Genomic DNA, 13,538 nt, shown 5'->3' with positions numbered 1-13,538 from the left:
AGGGCATCAATGCAAGAAAAGACAATTTGATTACCTCAAATCAGAGAGGATTTGTTGTGGATCTCTGTATATCTGAACTACCTCTCTTGGTGAACAAGGAATTAACCCTTCCTCTTGTTTTGTGATCACCTTCTTGCACCATTGTTTCACTGTCAGGCGTATTTACAAGGAGCGTGCGCTGCAGCTGCATCATTATTTTTTAAATACCTACGTAGAACCGTCTGCACCACGCAGTTTTAAATGTACGCAGCGTAGGCGTTCCTTCGTAAAATCTCACTTACAACTGACGCACTGATATTTACGAGTTTGCAAATGTGTACGCAGTGATATTTATGAGTTTGTAAATGTGTGACGCATCTTTTAGATGTGTCGCGCTAAGCTTGGAATGCATCAAAATTCCTTCGCCTCAGTGACTCAGGCTTAGGAAGCGTCGCAGACTGTGGAATAGGAATATGACCAGCTGAAGTCACTTACAAGACTGTTATACAGAAGTAAATCACACCCCCTCATCTACTAAAAGGCCTATACATGTACAATCATGTTGTTGCACCCCTTGACCAACCTGGGAACATGGCACCTATTTATTTCATCATCCACTTCAGCAATGCAATGTGACGCTGTGTACTCCATGTAAGGGACAAGCCAGGATTGCCACATATCCATATAGGAATGGGTCCCCAAGTCCAGCAAAGCCTTCTCGAAATCACAAAAGTTAAGTACACACATAAGGTAGGTAACAGAGGAATTGTCTCTTTACATTACAACAATTACTTGTATCCACTCACATTAAAGTGTCACTCAATATTTCACACATACTTAGATATCTTTCTACACATAAGTAGACTATGCCCATTGTAATGAGATTCATACCCATACTTCATACTTGTTTGCTTTACATCCAGGACCAATGGAATACAGTTCAAGGTGAGTCTTCCACCATTTCACACTCTATTGCATTAGACCCCACACAGTAGGCCAGCTGCGTCAGTCAAAACAGACACATCGCCTTTTTTTTAATCTATTGCTGAAGTTACTCTTGTCCTATGCCCAGCATCAGCAGTGCGCACTTTTGGGGCAGATGAGTTGCAGCATTCTTTCCACAGTTGCATCAGAATTTCTGTAGTACCTTGAGAGCTTGCAATATGATATGCCATACCATAAATATGGCGCATCCATCTCGCTGGATTCTGTCATAGAACAGCACATGTTTTTTTACGCATTGCTGCTGCAACGCAGTGATGCGTCACTTCTTGTAAATATGCCCCAATGTGTTCACCTGATACACTGAGCACGTACGTTATATAATTATATGTGATTTTAGATGCTTCTTTACAAACATTAATTGGTGAAAGATTTCCTTTCATATAAAAAGCCTTTGAGACAAAAGGGCATCATGGCATTCCCTATGTCTTGGGGGTTACCTAGTCAGGAGCACAGCATCACCCTAAGGATTCAGAGCCTGACCTCCTACCACCTAATCTAGAGGACTGTATTGGTGATTTACAACTTTGCGTTATACTGTCTTCTGCACAGTGCACTGATGCTTTTGCTGTGCCTAATTTTCACTTTATAAATCTTGTGAATTAACACATCAATAAATATGAGAGGTTTTGATCTGGTGGTGTGTGCATTCCTATGTGTTAGAAATGCCTGGCAGTGTGAAAGGATTTAGGGGCAGATGTATCATCACAGCCCTTTGCGATTCGGTAATAGCGATTTTTAAGAAATCGCTATTACCGACTCGCAAAGTGCCATGTATCACATTTGCGATTCGGTAATAGCGATTTCTTAAAAATCGCAAATGCTATTACCGAATTGCAAATTGCGATACCGGCCCCATTCGCAGCTATGGGCCTGTTGGCCCATAGCTGCGAATTTTTTGCATTTCCAAAATTGCGATTTCTGAACCAGAAATCGCAATTTTGGAAATGCAAATCCCCAGGGTGCTGGAGGCCTATGGCCCTCTCTGCTGCACCCCAAAAATGTTTTGGGGGACATGTAAAGTACACACATGCCATAAGGGCATGTGTGCTTTACATGTTCAATTTAAAAATGCATTTTAAATGCATTTTTAAATTTTGCACCAGGTTACCACCTGGTTGCAGTCCATGGTATTTTGCATGTGCAAAATGCCATTCTGTGAAAAATCGCAATTTGCGATTTTTTGCAGCATTGCCTTGCGACCTGGAATTTGCGAATCGCAAATTGCGACTCGTAATTTCCAGGTCGCAACGCAAGAAATCGCAATTTTTGCGATTTCTTATTTGTGGTCTGCGAATGCCTTTCATGCATTGCAGACCACTGTTTTGCACTCGCAAACGGCCGAATTTACCGATTCGCACCATTTGCCTGTGCAAAACGTTTTCATACATCTGGCCCTTAGACTCCATCCATGGTCATGTGTCAACGATTGGCACCTGAGGAGTATGCTGGTAGAAGTAACACAGGATGAGGATTGGTACAGCGTTGGAGGGAATGGTGATGGATGAGAAGAAGAGAAGAAATTTCATGGTCAACTCGGGAAGTACTGTCACAGTAGGAGAGGAGAGTAAAGCTAGCGGAATTGATATGCAGGAAGAGGTAGAGCATAGAGGTGAATGGGGTGATCTATAAGGAATATCTTCATCTCTTTATTTATTCATACAAGGTTTCTATGTAGAGCACACCATGTCTAGCAAGCATCAGAGTGCTGTAGAGCAGGAGCAGAAAACGTTGTCCACACACAACAGAAGAGGCAGTTCCAATGAATTAGGTACCTTTTAAGTGCCTTTTGAACTTCTTTCACAGCATACGTAGGATTTGGGAGCAGGTGGTGCACACTTCATTGAGGTAAGTCGTCATGTTGAGCTTGCCATCCAGGATGATCCCTAGATTTCTTGCGTGGTGTGTGGATTAGGGTGTTGGCCCTAGCTCTGACAGCCATCAGGTAGAATCCCATGAGGATGTCTTGTTGCTGAAGACCAGTACTTCCATATTGTCGGAGTTGAGCTTCAGGCAGTTGGCTTGCATCAAGTCTGCTACCATGGTGATGCAGTTGGTGAAGTTGATTATAGTGGTGTTTGTCTTTTGTGTCAGGAGAGGATGAGTTGGGGGTCATCAGCATAGGAAATGACCATGATTTCTTGTGATCAGATGATGTTGGCGCGCATTTTCCTGTATATATTGAAAATACTGCATCTGAGGGGCGATCCTTGTGGGGCACCGCATATCAGTTTCTTGGGAGCCTGACCATTTGGGTTCTTCCCTTGAAGAAGGAACAGATCCATTTGAAAGAGGATCCTTAAATGCCAATTTGTGGAGTCGTCTGAAGAGGGTGTTGTGGGAGACAGTGTTGAAGGCAGCAGAGAGGTCGAGCAAAATGAGGGCTGCTGTTTCTCTATGGTCCAGTGTGTTTGGAATCACCTTGGTGGTCGCGATGAGTGATGTTTCAGGTGCTGAGATTATTTCTGAATCCAGATTATGTGTTGTTTAGAAGATGGTGAAGTTGGAGGTGAGTTGCTTGTCAATGGCCTTCTCAATCATTTTGGCTGGATACAAGATCAGTGAGATGGGTTGGAAGTTGCTCAGTTAACTCAGAATGTTGTGGGCTTCTTGAGGAGGGTGTTGGTTTCCACGAGTTTCCATTCATCCAGGAAAGTGGTTGGTGGTGGGTAGGTTAGCGATGAGCTCTCTGGGGGTGGGTTGGTGTGTGAAGTTGCTGTAGATGTTTGTGATTTCGCTGTGGAAGAAGTTGGGTGGGTTGTCGTAAAGTTTTTTGGAGGCAGCAATGTTGTTGGCAGTGGCTGAGGGCTAGGTGAAATCCTTGACAATCGAGAAAATCTCCTTGTAGCTGTTGGAGATTCCTTTAATTTGATCTACTAGTGCTTTTGAGACTCTGGTGGACCTTTGACAGTAGATAGAGGCAAAGGATTGTGGGATTGTCATTTTTTTTTTACAAAAAGGTATTCTTCCTCATCCAGAATCGCAAGATCTCTCCATTTATATAACAGTGAAGCACTTACTGTCAATTAGTTGTATAGTACTCTTGGTAAGGGTTCTTCCTGCTTTTGACTCCTCGTATATATAAATCTTTAGGCCATAAGACATTACGAGTGTGGCAGTCTTTAGACCGTCACACTCATGGTGGCGGTCAGGACTGCCACAGCTGTGGCGGTCCAACTCACACATACAGACCCTATCAGTGAGATGGCAGGGTTCCCCCAGCACCGTCAGGATCGCAGAATCCTGGCAGTGGCAGAGATCCTAATCCGCCAGGGCAGCGCTGCCCTGGAGATTACAACCTCGTTCTTCCCCCGCTTTTTCACGGCGGCAACACTGCCTTGAAAAGGCTGTTGGAGAACAGACACAGGGGACCACAGGGCCCCCCTTCCCAGCACTGTCACAATGTTCACTGTCTGCTGTGCAGATAGTGAACATTATGAGGGTGCTGGTGCCCACTGCAGGCCACAGCTTTGCCGCCGGCTCGATTACGAGCCGGAGACAATGCTGCTGCCTATTTCCCACTAGGCCGGCGGGCGGACACTGAGGTTTCCACCCACTGACCTAGCAGGGAATTCTTAATAACTCTGGCAGGGTGGTTGCTGTGTAGGACTTTGCCGTCCGCCAAACTCGTAATGAGGGTCTATGTTACCACTCTTGTCCAAAGGTTTAAATACTACATCAGCCATCTTTTTTATTGGCATGGCTGGTTTAAATACTACATCAGCCATCTTTTTTATTAATCCAAAGAATCGTTTTGTGTTTGAGTTGGATTAATTGTGCATTGATGCCTCTCACATTCTTATTTTTTTCTGGTTTGTATGTATCACATCATGAGATACATCTATTTTGCATTTAGGCACTTGCAACATAAATACTGATATAGGTTTGAAACCACTCTTAGACCATAACATTTGTTAGCACCTTATACTGTGGGAAAGTAGATCCAGGGGTGTAACACAGGCTCCTGCAGCCCCAGCTATGCAAGGGGCCCTCAAATATCAGGGGGTCCCTAACCCATAAAAGGGACCCCATTCAGTCCAAGGCCAGTGAATATCTGTGAGTTATGAGAGATTCGGGCCTATTGTCACACTCTGCAGGGGGGCTCATCATTTTGTGTTACGCCCCTGAGTTGATCACACTTCCTCTTGTCTCTGCCATGGTAAGAGTGTTTCAAGCATGGAGTACATTCTTTTCAGTTACTTTCATAATAATGTTACTTTCAATACATGTGTTTTTTGGCTTCCATTGAACAATCTTGACATAACTTCAATTTAATAATACATTTGAATGAACAGGAAAATCTGTGTTCTCACATAATTAAATGTTTTCTCTGGGTAGAAGGATAAGCCTAACTGTAACAATCAGTGTTAAGACATAATCAGAAAATTGATTATGTCTTTCATCTCTAGAGCCTGGGCTTCTATTTGGATCTTGTACTCTTGACTACTGGTGTTTTGTTTCTACTTCTTGGCTTATGATCTCAGACTTTTTCCTCACTTTCTTCTCTTCCACTGGTGTCACCATCTTCTGGGAAGAAATAAATGTTTCTATTGCAGCTTCCAGGGGCCATGTGTGTGTCCATAGTAATGTGTGCTTCATTATCCAACTGAGTATTTTCTGTTAGTTCTGTTACTCTTTGATTTTATTTATGCGGATATGTCAGAATGAAGAAAATTACTTGGTGCCAGCAATCTATCCACACTGTAATACCAGCAGGAAGATGTCTAAGTAGAACTCCAAGAGCATGTCTCTGAAGACTGGAAGACCTGTTGGGAGTCAAGGGAAGGGACAGATAAGGATCAAAGAGGAATTGGTCCCAAAGGAGGAGGGATATGATATCAGAGGAAGAGGGCCAACTCAAGAACAGGGGATACATAATGAGAGTTGAACTCTAAGAGGGTAAGGCTTGGAGCAGCCACAGTGACAATAGGAGACCCTAAAACAATTATACCTAACACTGACATCTAAACATCAGTTGTTGTGGAATACTTTTGAAACCCAGGTGTGATATGGGAAGTGGAAGAAGCGAGGCTGATAATGAGATTGTAAAACATTTAAGGTGTTGTAATGTTAGAAAGGTGAGTAAGTAGTTGGGCTGTAAAGGGTATGTTGAGGAGTGAAGGGGACCACAGTGTTAGAGATAGCATAAAGTGGGATGAGATAAGTGTGGGATGAGAAGATAAGTGGTTGGGGGGTGGAGGTGTTTTAGTCTGTGTTCAGTATCACTATGTTTTCTGATTATGATAGCAACATGGGAAGATTTTGCACCTTTCCTGTACAGTAAAACTCTTTACCAAACCCCTATCATTGTATTCTTAACATCCACCCTGCACTGATTGATTAAAAGTTGCTTGTCTCTTCATATTGATATAGGTGTGGTCCACCCAACTGCACTGCCAGAATGCCCCATTGCCAGGCTCTTTGTAATGGTTGACCCTCTTGTGTGTTTCTCTGCAGACAGCAACTTCATCCTTGCCAACGCTCAGGTGTCGAAGGGGTTCCCCATAGTGTACTGTTCCGATGGCTTCTGCGAGTTGGCGGGCTTCGCACGCACTGAAGTCATGCAGAAGAGTTGCAGCTGCAAATTTCTCTTTGGCGCTGAAACCAATGAGCAGATGACGCTGGAGATCGAGATGTCCCTGGAGGACAAAAGCGAGTTCAAGGGGGAGATCATGTTTTATAAGAAGAATGGTGAGTGAGCTCCCACATCCTTCCACCTTCTTATCAACAAAAGTTGCCCCACAGAGCCACACAGAGTCTTCTACCCAAGTTTTACCTGGGCTGATAAACATGCTTAATATGAAATATTTATTTATTTATAAATACTTCAATGATTTTAACTTAATTTAAATTAAAATAAATTAGATTGAAATGCAAATTGTTTTAACTTTTTGCTTCATTATTTAAATTTATAAATCTTTACGCTAAATATGAAAGCCAGAGGTTGCACAATGTCTTGAATTCAAGTCAGTGTTAATAACCAAATTATCATCCATTCAAATGCAACGCATGACCAAGAGATAGTCGCGTTTCAATGAATCGTCAGTTGTGATTGCTCATGTTCTCCTTGATTGTTTCATTTTTATTATGTTATTTTTCAATGCTGAATTATTTGGGGGTATGATATAAGTCCTTAGAAATTGTCAACTTTCAAGCAGTTGATGCTCAGACAGGATTACGACCACTCATGGCACACATTTCGCAAGACAGAAACTGTATTGTATAGCATGTCACTTTCATTTGTCTGATGTGAAAATAAATATCAGGGGGCCAATTTCATGGTGCTGTAAACAACTGGACATATGGAAACCATAAGCTTGGCATGGCTGTACCAATAACATAAGGAGATACATGATTAAATTAAATAATAAATAAAAAAATTGACATTTTGGATCAAAAAGAAAGCAGATAAGAAGAGTTATCAATCAATCAAGGATTTATAAAGCACAACAAATCACCTGTGACGGTTTCAAGGCGCTGCGTTATGCGCACTGCTTATATGACGTAGACATCGGCAGATGCAGAGGGGGCTAAACATGGTGATACAGAGCAAAAGGCTGCTGAAGTCATCTCTGTACTGTAGTTGCTCCCACATCTACCTGCGGTGCGCAAACTTTCCCATCCCCTGCGGTAAGGCAGTCGTGTCCTGACTTTCCAAAGTCACCAGAATTGTTTTGCCTCACATTATCAAGTATTAAGTCCTTCATTCATTATTTTTATATTATTTATTTAAAAAACTTTTTATAAAGAGCAACCTTTCACCAGAACAGGCATCATGGTGCTGAGCTCAATTATAGAAAAATACAACTGCGAGGCGGAAGATCTTTAACCGCAAGAACAGATAACCAAGAGCTAATTCCAGCACCTACTTTGGGAAAAGCCAGGTTTTTAACATCCTTCTTAAAGAGGGAAGATCAGAAGTTGGCCTGAGGTAGGCGGGCAGCATATTCCATGTCTGTGCCACCTTAACAGTGAAGGCAAGATCACCATGTCTAGCCTTATAGAGCTTCTTTATTGTGAGCAGATTTGCCATGCTCGAACTAAGGCATCTTCCCGATGTATAGCATTTCAGTTTCTGCCGTAATGAAGGTGGACCCATCCCGGGTAGTGCTTTGAAGACGGTCGCTGCTCGCAGCAAGCAGAAGGGGCAGGGTGGCACGCGGTGAGGGTAGGGGTAAATACAAATTAAATTACATTTTTAAAAAACACTTACCTCCATCGCCACCGCCGCACAGCTGCATTTGCTCCTCCGCTGCAGGCACAGGCTCCCAGCCTGCCCTGCGGCCAATCCTGACGCTGCTCAAAGCAGCGTCAGGATTGTCTGGGAGCGCCCAGCCAGGGCGCTCTGAGGCAGACTGGGAGCCTGTGCATGCTCTCTCCAGCCCTGCAACTGTGTTGCTGGGCTGGAGAGAGCCTACTGCGCATGTGTGTTTGGCCGGTCCGAGACGGCCGGCCAAACATACTTCCACACTGAGGGGGAGTGCTGGTCACAGCCTGTGGCCCCACCTCTTTTACCAAAAAATGATAATAAACACAGTTTATTATCTTCTTTTGTATAAGATTTGCAGCTGCCGCTGCTGGCGGGGGGTGACGCCCCTCCACCCTAATGGAGGGGCCGCCCCTGTTTGAAGACAATACACATATTACTACTGAGCACCACTTTGAGCCAGCCCTGCGTGAGCTCCATCGCTTGTTCACCTCTGGATTCAGGTGTTAATGCAGTTTTATTCAGCACTGATTAGCACTGTGGGACAGAACACCACTGTGCACTGATAAAGGCCAGATGCTCTTTGGGACTTCCAGTGACACACCATACCCAGCCAATACAGTATTATGAATACTGGTCTCCTCTCTATGGGCAGTTATTGGAGCTAAAACATTGCTTATGTGCTGGATCCAGAGAAAGTGACATAGTACTAATGAAAAACATGCACAAGTAGATGACACTTCTGGTGTGATTTTCAAGAAAGCCAGATATGTACTCGGTTGGGGTTCTCCCTAGGCTTGCAAAATGTTTCTGAGTTTTTGGAAATTTACAGAGAGAATAAGAAGTGCACACCTGGGAAGCTTCCACGATCACAATTCCTCAGGAGTAGTGGTGGGATTCTTTGTAGATTCCTGGTTACTTACATGCAAAAGCATTTTCACATGTATAAAGATAACTGTACATATAGGGATGTGCAAAAAATAGTTTGCAGAAGTGTATTCTTAGTCTGAAAGTTTTATACTCCTCTTTGTCCATGTGGAAAATATTTTTATCCATGGAGAACCCTTCCCCTACACAACAGAAACCATTTTTAAAAAAATGTGTTTATTCAGTTTTCAAGACCATACTCAACAAAGTAGTGCAGTATTGCATTATCAAGTACTTACGCATTATTGGTGTGGTAGGCGTGAAACACGAGCTTCCAGGTGAGGGCACGGAAACAAGAGGAACAGATCAACACCAGGCATCCACCTACTTCCAGGCGCTACATGAGGGAATAATGTGAACAGCTGAGCTATTTGTGATTCTTAAGTGGATCCACTAGCAATTGAGAGAGTTGGAGAGTGGGAGTGTTGGAGGGTCACCGATCCATCTAACCCAGTCCCAGGGCTGCATCATCCTCTGGCTATACACCATTGTGCCAGTACTAAGCCCAGTTCAGCGAATCTGGATTTTTTTCCCTTCTTGAGAAGAGGCAGCAGTCCCAGCAGGCAGTGTCGGGTTGTAAGTTCTACATTCACCTATATCACTCTGCGCACCTCATGAAGTACCTCACCCAAAAAGGTCTATAACTTTGCACAATCCTGCGCAACATGTCCAAAATCTGAGAGGATTGCACCACGCCTAGCACAACCCACCGGTTGCGTCGGATAAGCCCTATGCAAGCGCTGTGGCGTCAAATCTGCACTATGGAGGAAGCAAAATTGTATCAACTTAAATCGTCCATTGTTGGCTACTTCACCAGAAAACAATTTAGGGACGTTACTGTCCCATTTCCACTCTAGATAGGGATTTACTCCTGCCTTTGACAGGACTAAGGAGGCACATGCTAACGGTTTAAGAGCACTATATAATGCAGTGAGTTATAGGCATTTTTTACATTTGCTATCAGTATATAAGGTAAGAATTTTCCTGACTTTAATGTATGCCATGGACTCAATCAACATGACAAAGTGGGATTTCTTAGAGAAGATGAAAGGCCAGATTTTGTGTAAACTATGTAATTTACATTTTTCTGCCTCTGTACCTGCTCTAAGATTAGAATTTGGCATGGCTTGTCTAGTGTGATCCGGTGGGGATATCAGCTCATGAAGGGTAACGAGAATTCACTGGGATTTCTGCGCTTAAAAATCTTTGATTCCATACTAAGGCCCTATTTACGACCCTGTCGGTCTTCAGACAGCCAGGACCGCAGTGGCAGTCTGACCGCCGCCAAAGTGGTGATCTGACCACTTTGGCGGCGGTCAGACTGCCACATTATGACCGTGTCGTTTCGTCCGCGGTCGGGCTGCCAGCACCGCTAGTTTCCCTGGACTGGAGGGAGTGGCAGTGCGGGCGGTCCTAATCCGCGGGCGGTCCTAATCTGCCAGGGCAGCGCTGCATGCAGCGCCACCCTGGTGATTACGACCACCCCCTCCGCCAGCTTTTACATGGCTGTTGCACTGCCATGTAAAAGCTGGTGGAGACGGTGTGCAGGGGGCCCCATGAGGGCCCCTGCACTGCCCATGCACTTGACATTGGCAGTGAGGGGTCCCCCATGGACAGCGTAGACAGTGAAAAGCATTACTGGTGCTGTTGCACCCTATGCACCGCATCATTGCCGACGGCTCAATTATGAGCCGGCGTCAATGTTGTGGGCTATTCCCCATGGGGCCAGCGGGCAGAAACACTGTTTCTGCCTGCTGACCCAGCATGTAACTTGTAATGGGGCCCCCGGGAAAGCAGCCACACTGGCGGCAACTTGACCGCAGGAGTTTGGCGGGCAGCCTTTTCCACCCGCCAAACTCATAATGACCCCCTAAATGTTCATTCTTTAGAGATTTTAACTACACATTTAATCAATTTGACCTAAAGACAGAATTGCTGGGCTCTTTCTCCCATATTAAAATTTAAAAAATTTAAAGTATTCATCCAGTATTACAAGTCACCAGTTAGGTGTAAAATACTGCGAGTTAAAGAGAAAATGTGAGATGATAGCCGCCTCCTGACAGTTACGAGAAGCTCAGCAGTATCTGTCGTGGAACCGAGAGCATGGAATCTGTCATTATTATAGATATTATTATGCATGAATCTAATTCTTCTAAATTTGTTAACAGAGAATTGGTCTAATTCCAAAGATAAGGGTAAACGGTGCAATATGGGTATTCAGGAATTTAGTCATGTATTATTTATTTGTCCTACAACGCACTTTCCTCGCCATCATATTTTAAGGCTGATATTTTTAAAATGCAATATTAGGAAGGTAGCAGAGGCTCTTCAATTTCCATTCCCTCTTAAGAATGAAGTCAATTGTCATAAAGTGTTTTAATTGATTTAAATGTCTTTCAAATGTATGTCAACATGGTTTATATTTTTTGATATATTGTTTTATGTACATCTCATCCAAGTTCCAAATGTTAAATAACATTTGAGTTGAATTGAATTGAATTGACTAAGGGGACTGCGCAGTCAGACCTCCGTTGACTTTTGGGGCTTGCGGAACGGCAATCAGAGTCTAAATGACCATGTAAATCTCTGACGGTAGCTAGTGTGGGACAGCGCATGAAAGTGTTGTGGAAACTCACAAATTTGTCACTGTGGGTTAACACTCCTCAATGGAGGTCTTCATGCCCCTAGGTTCGGCCCTACAACAAATCTTTCATAGATCAGGGGTTACCATAACTACCTAGCACAGATCTAGTGCTTCTCTATCTTCAGATGGTCAAAGAGCCAAGGTTCCTGGTACTGGACACGGTCCAGGCACGGACGTACACAGACGAGCTTTCGAAGAAACAACACGTGGAGAAGGCAGCAGGGGGAGTGGTGCACAAGACCAGGAGGTCAGGGGCTACCTGCATTGCAACTTAACATAATTCAAAGAAAAAACAGAAACTGAAAAAACAGGGTCGGCGGCGACAGGGGAAAGACAGGTAAACAGAGAAATTAGGGTCACAAAACCACAAAAGTAGCAGGAACATACGGCAAAGTCTGACAGAAGACAGACAGGAAAGAAGAAGGAATCAGAGAGGAGGCGAGGAAAGACGAAAGAGTGGGACGAGGGAGTAAAGAAAACAAGCATTTGCAATGCAATGAGTCTCGTGTTTGCTCGAGTTAGAACTATCGGAGTTGTAAATTCCTAAATGGACTTTTCTTGCCACTTAAATTAAAAATGAAAAGAAAAACAGTTAACATAAGCGAGCCGATTCAAAGCGCCACGGCCCGCATGAGTGCGAGGGAGAGACACAAAAAGAAAAAGAATTTAGCTCTCAGTCAAACATATTGGGAATAGTGTAATTATCCATGTATAAGGGTCAGTGTCCAAGGTGGTAACAAAACCGCCCCAAGGAGGGACACACGTAAAGCATTTACCAAAGTATAACAAAGGATTTTTGAAAGGCGCCTTTTTGCTTTGTTTGATTATCCCTCTGTTTTTCTCGGAAAATGTCTGATGCTGAGACTTAAGTGCTGGTTCGAAAAATAAGTAGGGTGCCCTCCACCTGCAAGCACCGGTTCAAATTAAGCACTATGGGCCAGATGTAGGAAAGGTTTTTCATGTCGCAAACAGCTAATTTTGCTGTTTGCGACGTGCAAAACCTACATCGCGATGCCCAATTCCTGTTTTGCAAGTCAGTAACCTGGTTACCGACTCGCAAAACGGGTCTGCGAGTCACAATTAGGAAGGGGTGTTCCCCTTCCTAATTGTGAGTCACAGCGGGATGCTGCATTGCTTTGTGACCGCGAACGCGGTCGCAAAGCAATTGCAGTTACCACCAGTGTCACACTGGGGGTAACCCATTTGCAAAAGGGAAGGGGTCCCCAGTCCGATGGACCACTGCCTGCTCTGAAAAAATGAAGCAAAAACGTTTCATTTTTTTCATTTTGAAATGCATCTCGTTTTCCTTTAAGGAAACGGGCTGCATTACAAAAAAAAACTGCTTTATTTAAAAGCAGTCACAGACATGGTGGTCTGCTGGCTCCAGCAGGCCACCATCCCTGTGAGTGCTGCGAGTCGCAAGGGGGTCGCAAATTGCGACCTACCCCATGAATATTTAATGAGGTGGGCCTTTGCAACCCCCTTGCGAGTCGCAGATGGTGTCAGGGACACCATCCTGCATCCTGAATTGCGACTCGCAATTTGGGAGTCGCAATTCAGGACATTCGTACATCTGGCCCTACGTGTTATGACTCTATGGAGTGGATGAAGGTGTCCCACGTGACACGAAGCCGCTTGGCAGATAGGCTCTCATTCGTTCCAAAGTCAATAATTGTTTGAATGCAGGATTATCAGTGCTTGTCATTGCCTGTGCGCAATGGTTGTGGAGGAGACGATGGACGGGTGCACCGGCGGACTCAAAGCGCCTTCTGTGAATGC

General features: G+C 44.2%; 1 protein-coding gene across 1 annotated transcript in view; it reads left to right on the top strand.

The window, feature by feature from the left end:
• KCNH8 (potassium voltage-gated channel subfamily H member 8) overlaps positions 1 to 13,538 on the top strand; it is a 915,601-nt gene that overhangs the window by 422,577 nt on the left and 479,486 nt on the right. The window contains exon 2 of the mRNA XM_069212070.1: positions 6,439 to 6,672. Coding sequence (XP_069068171.1) covers positions 6,439 to 6,672 — 234 coding nt within the window. The remainder of the gene's footprint in view (positions 1 to 6,438; positions 6,673 to 13,538) is intronic.

Source organism: Pleurodeles waltl, chromosome 10, assembly GCF_031143425.1.
Source record: "Pleurodeles waltl isolate 20211129_DDA chromosome 10, aPleWal1.hap1.20221129, whole genome shotgun sequence".
Taxonomy (NCBI): Eukaryota; Metazoa; Chordata; class Amphibia; order Caudata; family Salamandridae; genus Pleurodeles; species Pleurodeles waltl.
Note: the sequence above shows the minus strand (reverse complement) of the source record. Positions and strands in the feature narration are given on the sequence as shown.